Here is a 7794-nt window from a genome sequence, read left to right as displayed (position 1 = left end):
AATTTGCCCTCTCCTGTGGTTTGTAATGTAATGGGGAGCACAAATGTCTTGATACCTCAGGAAGTTTATGTTGCCATCCGCTCTGCAGATCTCTCGCACACCTGCAAACTAAATGTAACCCCAACTCATGATTTTTACTTCACCAAACATTACTGATTTCTAGGAGAATCTCGGATCTATGCGGTTTCCAGTAGATCTTCTGCAGTATTTGTGATGATTGGGATGCAGTTCAACGGATGATTCACTGGTAAAATCTACCTTCTGCCACGTTTCCAAATGATCAACTATTATTATTTGCTGCTCTTACAACTGAGATTGACAACAAGGATTTTTGTCAGGTAGTGTAAATAAGTTAGTTGCTTCTCTCAAATTCTTAAGTCTGAGGTTTTAAGGCAAACGGGATCGTTCACCCAGGCTATCATTGTTTCAAAAGACTTGGCTAAACGGTTAAATACTAGTTTTCCTTTTACAGGTTCACAGCCTTGTTTTTTTACCATTGACATTTTTAAACCATTTTGTTTGCTGAAGTCACGTGACTGGCAGTTTGACACCGTTTACACCTTGTATTAAGATATGTTTTAAGGTTGTAGTGACAGATTTCCATTAACACCTGGTGTTTTATCTAAAGGAAGGGTCTTTGGGCAGGGCTATGGATGCACTTTTTCTGATCTTTCAATCTATAATTGTAAAATAAATCACGCAATGTAGGGTAAAGGGAGACAACAGAACAGAAAGAGGAACAGCTTTCCTTTCTGCTCTGAAAGCCTCCACCAAACGCTGTTGGGTTGGGTTAGAATCCAGACCGGAAAGAGAAAAGTGTGAAGAAAACACTTCTTACAGATAGAAGAAAGCTCTGAAACACATTCAAAACAAATGATACGGAAACGTTTTGCAGCACCTGTTACTAGAAAGTCATAAAGGTTTGAAATGCAGGAGACTTGGGTTTAGCATGCAGAATTGTCATTTTGTTTATGAGCTGTTCCTTTAAGTGTCTCTAGGGAGATTCCGAACCAAATTTCATCAAAGGCAGCAGTGTGGATTTAAGGCAAATTGAATATTTTGATTAAAAACCTTCAAGTTTTCCCACAACCTGCTACTTGGAGGGGATCACCACAAGTGGTGGCCCTCTCTTGGGTCTCCACATTAGCACTTGGGCATCATTAGCGTTGGGTTTACCCAGAGCGTTAGGAGGAATCTGCTCCATATGGGTCAACACTTTGGGCTGGTCCTGGTGCACCCGGCCGGTGAGTCTTGCTCGAGAGCTGAGCGGCTTTGATGGATCCACAGCAATGTCCACTTTCATCCTCCACTTTACTGTCTGCAGGAGGATCTTCTCCTGTGTGGTCACATTTAAAGCCACCAGCCATGTGGTGAAGCTTTGGTCACGTTTGATCCGTGTGAGCAAAGGCACATTGCTCTCGCTGACCGGGACGGCCCATGTTACGCTGGGGTAGAAGTTGTCATTCATGCTGACAGTGAAGCGTGAGGGTTTGGATGTAGGTCCAGACAGGGTCACAGTTTCTGTTGTGTTTCCGTACCAGGGGTAACTCACACCGTCTGAGTCGCTGATGGCTTTCACCAGTCCTTCTCGTAACTCTGGCAGCTCCCAACTTGACCTGTGGAAATGAATGTTTAGATGTTAATTTTGGCCCACTTCTGAATTCATTTATTTCTTGAAATGCGTGTTAAACTAAATATTTCTGCTTAGGATTATGGAAATGTTTCTCATGTAGCTCAGTCATTATTATATGTGACGTTTTACCGTCTTTTGGATGACGTTAAACCAAGGTCTTGACTCTCTGTGGTCATTAAAAATCCCAGGATGTCTTTTGAAAAAGAGTAGGGGTTTAACCCCGGCATCCTGGCAAAGTTTGCCCACTGGCCTCCGTCTATCATGGCCTCCTAACCATCACAATATCATAATTGGTTTCATCACTCTGTCTCCTCTCCACCAATCAGCCGCTGTGTGGTGTGCGGTCTGGTGCAATATGGCTGCAGTCGTGTCATCCAGGTGGATGGTGCACACTGGTGGTGGATAAGGAGATTTCCCCCCCCCAAAAAAATGTGTAAAGCGCTTTGAGTGTTCAGAAAAGCACTATATAAATGTAAGGAATTATTATTATTATTATTTCTATTTCTTAACCATAAATGTGGTTTGGAAAATTTGTAAAAAATCTAATAAAATTATGTATATTATTTCTGTGTTGGAAGAAAAATAATCACCCATTGGTCTCAATGCTGTTTGCTGAAAATCAACACTTTAAATAATATAGGCTTTAGTGTATATTCATTTAATTAAAGATAGAAAATGTAGAATAGTCAGATACTAAAATATAAAACACAATGCATGATAACTTCTGAAAATCCGCCAATTTTGTTTATTTTTATAGTTTCACTTACTAGACGGTTGCACCAGTGAATGAAGTGTGAGAAACCCATTTCCTGTCAAATGGTTTGACTGAGGACCAGGCGTGACAAAAAGGCAGAAGTACAAATTATTAGTTATTTGCTCCTCAGTGTGCACTACAAGTAGCATGACAAAGTGTGAAAAAATATTGTCACTAAATTTGAGAACTAGTAGTGTTTTTCACACATTAATTGCAGTACATGTGGCTATGACAAAAACATTTTTGTGTGACCCTAATGTAATCTAATATACACTACCTGACAAAAGTCTTGTCGCCTATCCAAGTTTTAGGAACGACAAATAATAACGTGACTTCTTGTTGATCATTTGGTATCAGAAGTGGCTTATATGAAAGGCAAAGGCCTCTAGATTACGCTTATTTTACCAAAATAAAATATGATCATGCCTTGATTTTTAATTATTTAACTAAGACAGTAAGGTCTGACTTTGCTTAGACAAAAGTCTTGTCACTTAACAGAAATAATGTATAGTATAGAATATAAAGTCATGGTGCAGTGGAAAAAGAATTAATATTGTGTATGACTCCCATGAGCTTGGACGACTGCATCCATACATCTCTGCAGTGACTCAAATAACTTATTAATAAAGTCATCTGGAATGGATGGACTCCCAGAGTTCATCAAGATTATTTGGATTCCTCTTCAATGCATTCTCCATCTTACCCAAGACATGCTCAGTAATGTTCATGTTTGGTAACTGGGCTGGCCAATCCTGGAGCACTTTGACCCTCTTTACTTTTAGGAACTTTAATGTGGAGGCTGAAGTATGAGAAGGAGCGCTATCCTGCTGAAGAATTTGCCCTCTCCTGTGGTTTGTAATGTAATGGGCAGCACAAATGTTTTGATAGCTCAAGCTGTTGATGTTACCATCCACTCTGCAGATCTTTCGCTCGCCCCATACTGAATGTAACCCCAAACCATGATTTTTCCTTCATCAAACTTGATTCTTCTGTGAGAATCTTGGGTCAATGTGGGTTGCAATACATGTGGGTATTTGTGATGAGTGGGATGCAGTTCAACAGATGATTCACTGCAAAAATTTGCCACTTTTCCAAATGATCAACTAGAAGTCAAGTTATTATTTGTTGTTCTTACAACAGAGATTGACAACAAGACTTTTGTCCGGTAGTGTAATATATAATAATTTTCATTGTTGGTTAGTATTAAAAAGTACTAAAGTTTTTTTTTTTCTAGTGCTTGTTTTGGCAAATTGCAAACAAACCAATGTCCTTCAATTTGACATGCAACGAAACATGACAAACAAACAAACAAACATCGCTGTTGAGTATTTAATAGAAAAGAGATTCTGAGTCCAATAGTGCAGATGATAATTGGGGTTAATGATGACATTCATTATCAGGGTCCCAGCTGCCAGTTTAAAATGACTCAGTGTGAGAGGACGTTAATGTGGCTGGGTGTTATTAGGTATGACCCGACGCTGGCATTTCTTCTTCGGTACAGCACCATCTGTGTCACAGAAAACCCCACGCAACCACCCGCTCGGGCAGTGATGCACTCCCCCACACACATGTCCACACCTCCACACAGACAGGCCACCCCAGGCAGCATCCGAAGGGCCCACGTCACGAGTCACAGGGCTGGTGGGTGGGTGTGAGAACGTCTCCGTCTCTCATTCTCCTGCGCTGGATTTATTTGTAGATTAAGCAGCGAGCACTTAATTGCATTTGCCTGCAAAACGAAACTCTGTTTAGCGTAACCACACTGATGTTTCAGAGCAGCTATTCTGTTTTTAACCGCCTCTGATCCAGTGACAGGCTGTGAAACTCATTTGTGGGAGTATAAATGAAAGCAGTGACTGATGAAGGTGCAAACACTCCTCCCCTCAGGCACTGAGCTGATGTATGCATACTCTCTGTGAATATAAATCACTGGTGCACTGCACACAAGATATTCTGTGCTGTACACACTTTAGGGTCTTAATTGAATTGAAGTTGTGCATATAGATTATAGATCTGCTCATAGACTGTTAATACCGGTGGCACATTAACAATTAAACAGATTTAAAGAGATGTTTTTTTTACATGAATTAGTAGTTTTAAAATAATTTTAAGCTTACAATAAAAAAGATTGTTGTATGTTTGTGTGTGTGTGTGTGTGTGTGTGTGTGTGCATAGACTACCTGACAAAAGTCTTGTCGCCTATCCAAGTTTTAGGCACAACAAATAATAACTTGACTTCTAGTTGATCATTTAATATCAGAAGTGGCTTATATAAAAGGCAAAGGCCTCTAGATTACGCTTATTTTACCAAAATTTTTGCCTTGATTTTTAATTATATAATTATGACAGTAAAGTCTGACTTAGACAAAAGTCTTGTCACTTAACAGAAATAATGTACAGTATAGAATAACGTCATGGTCCAGTGGAAAAAGAATTACTATTGTGTATGACTCCAATGAGCTTGGAGGACTGCATCCATACATCTCTGCAATGACTCAAATTACTTATTAATCAAGTCATCTGGAATGGCAAAGAAAGCGTTCATGCTGGACTCAATGCCTCCTCCTTAATAATGTTCATGTCTGGTGACTGGGCTGGCCAATCCTGGAGCACCTTGACCTTCTTTGCTTTCAGGAACTATGATGTGGAGGCTGAAGTATGAGAAGGAGCGCTATCCTGCTGAAAAAAATTGCATTCTCCTGTGGTTTGTAATGTAATGGGCAGCACAAACGTCTTAATACCTCAGGCTGTTGATGTTGCCATCCACTCTGCAGATCTCTCGCATGCCCCCATACGGAATGGAACCCCAAACCATGGTTTTTACTTCACCATACTTGACTGATTTCTGTGAGAATAATGGGTTCGTGCGGGTTCCATCTTCTGCAGTATTTGTAATCAGTGGGATGCAGTTCAACAGATTAATTATCAGAAAAATCTACCTTCTGCCACTTTTCCAAATAATCAACTAGAAGTCAAGTTATTATTTGTTGCTCTTACAACATCGTTGCTCTCATAACATTCAAGTATTTTAGTAGATTTCTTAAGCCACAGATACCATATAGAACCAATTTTTGTCTCCTCAGAAAAACTTTCAGTGAAAAGTTCTTAAAGGAACCATTTCTTTTCTAATTATAAGAACAATCTAAAGAACCCTTTCCTATAATGAACCTCTTGGTGAACGAAAAGGTTCCATGTGTTAAAAGGTTCTTTATGAAACCATCGATGTGAGTAAAGAATGTGTGTTTTTTTTTTCCATTGAATATGCAGCAAATTACAAATTTTGATTCATTTATTTAATTTAAATCTGTTTTTCAAAAAACAAGAGACTGACAGTTTACATTACTAACCTATTTAAACTAGATTTTTGAAGCACTGTATCATCTATGACATGCTACTTTGCCATTAAACATAATTATTGTTTGTCCATATAAGCAGGGATGGGCAAAGATAAATTGAAATGCATTTTAAAATCAAATACCAAATATTGCATTTCAATTTCAATACCTCAACTTTACAAAAATAAACTTTATTTTTGATAAAACTTTACTTTATCAAAATAAACTACAAAATGCAGCAGCCACAACAAGTATCAAAATAAAATACTGTATTTAGTATTTTGAAAATAATACAAAATAATTTTGCATGCGAGTATGACATTTCTTCGCAAACCTTTCATCAATAGGCATATTCGATCAATCCTTTCACTATTAAGCTGACTTGGTAAACAATGTTTGATAGCAGCAGCTTTTCTCTGAGCAAGGTTAAGTCAGCCACTGTAAGACTTATTTGAATGTTGTTTGTCTTATTTTCTCGGCATCTACATCAGCATTTCATCCAAAACTACTATTATATGTGAAGTTTACTCATTCTCCAAAGATTTTTTCAGTTCTTCTTTAACTGGAAGTCTCAGTTTACACCATCTTTAGCTGTTATATTTCTACAGTTCATCTGAGTTTCCAGTTGTAGCACTGAGACTGAGAATGTTTAGATGTTGAAGGCTCCTCATCCTGTTCTTAAGGAATTATTTTTTTATTCCATCTAATTTCTCAAGCAAAGATACTTAACTTCCATCCATACTCCAAGCATTGACCACCTTAAGCAATTTTCTGGTTTGATCTCAAGCCTAGGCAAATAACTGAGAAAGCACCAATCTCAGTGTGCATTTTTATGATGTCATCATGCAGACTTCTTACAAAGTATTTAAAAATACAAGACCCTTAAGTATTTTGATACAAAATATTAATCCATTTTCATAAACACTATCAAATACAAGTATTTTAAATACAAAATAGTATTTTGTAAATTGTATCATAAATGCTGCCCATCCCTGCCTATAAATGTTGTTTTTGGTAAAGAGCAAGAGCAGTGAAAGTGTTAGAACATGCCAAGGTCTTATAAGTGGTGTAGAAAATGGCAGGTTTTGTTCTAGTAATACTTTGTAACTTTGCGTAAAATGTATGAATCATGATTCAAACGACTCGCTTGTATTCAGCGGTGAAGTATTTAGTAAGATTGATTATACAACTTCACATTTAATCCAAATCTGGCTAATTGTTTTTCAAAAACGTAAACAGTTGAAAAATAACTTTGTGTTTGTTTGTTTATATATGGCAGGTATCTTTATTTGAGTTAATGATTGTTTATAGATCATTCCAGTTTTAAAATTGATCTCGAAATGTGTCTTTGGTTGAAGGCAAAGACAGTGAATAATGACATGAATCAAGCTTACATGCCGAGGTCTCCATAAGTGTTGTAGAATTCCATCTGAGTGCACGCTTGAATCCAGCCCACCACCCAAGTCTCGTTTCGAGGAATCGGCGGCATTACTATCCGGGCGGAGGCCTTGAAGTACGGAGTTTTGTAGCGGAGCACTATTGGTGAATTCTCCTCGATTACTGTCGGACAATGGTCAATAGTAGCAGACACGTCGTAAACAACTATATTCTCGCGCTTGATTCGGGGCTTGCAGGCGACGCTCTGAAGGCAGCCCATTGCTGGAGGATGTCAGAATCAGGATGAACAACCAAATAAGAGTGATTTTACATGAAGATATTTTATATTGACGAAAAACGCATCAGTAAAAGCTCATGTCCAGTCCATGCGCCAAACAGTATCTCATCAGTTAATAGGGTAATTGCAGGCTACTGAAAATGAAATAAACAAGTGTCATTCAAAAGCACGTGTTTTTTCCTCCAAGTCATTTGTCATTTTATGATCTACATCTCATCTAGTCGCAGACTGGTAACTCAACAACAGGTTGCAAGACCTCCGACCATCTCTTCATCTTTGCTGTCCCCATGCTTTTGATTGTCACTCGCGGTCGCACTTAAGGATTGTTTTAGGCTCCAGCTTCAATCTGATATGTTTCCTTTCAAACCCGCATGGGCTTTTGCAGCTCTTCGCCCTT

General features: G+C 38.4%; 1 protein-coding gene across 1 annotated transcript; it reads right to left on the bottom strand.

Moving 5' to 3' along the window:
• Nucleotides 1–844: 844 nt before the first annotated feature.
• On the bottom strand, nucleotides 845–7379 carry fam78bb (family with sequence similarity 78 member Bb). The gene is made up of 2 exons (XM_056463787.1): nucleotides 7117–7379; nucleotides 845–1616 (listed from the first exon to the last, which is right to left on the bottom strand). The coding sequence occupies exons 1-2, from the start codon at nucleotides 7377–7379 to the stop codon at nucleotides 1094–1096; spliced, it is 786 nt and encodes a 261-aa protein (XP_056319762.1). The 3' UTR covers nucleotides 845–1093.
• Nucleotides 7380–7794: the final 415 nt, after the last annotated feature.

This window comes from Danio aesculapii, chromosome 8 (genome assembly GCF_903798145.1).
Source record: "Danio aesculapii chromosome 8, fDanAes4.1, whole genome shotgun sequence".
Lineage (NCBI taxonomy): Eukaryota > Metazoa > Chordata > Actinopteri > Cypriniformes > Danionidae > Danio > Danio aesculapii.
This window is presented reverse-complemented; position numbering and strand designations above follow the sequence as displayed.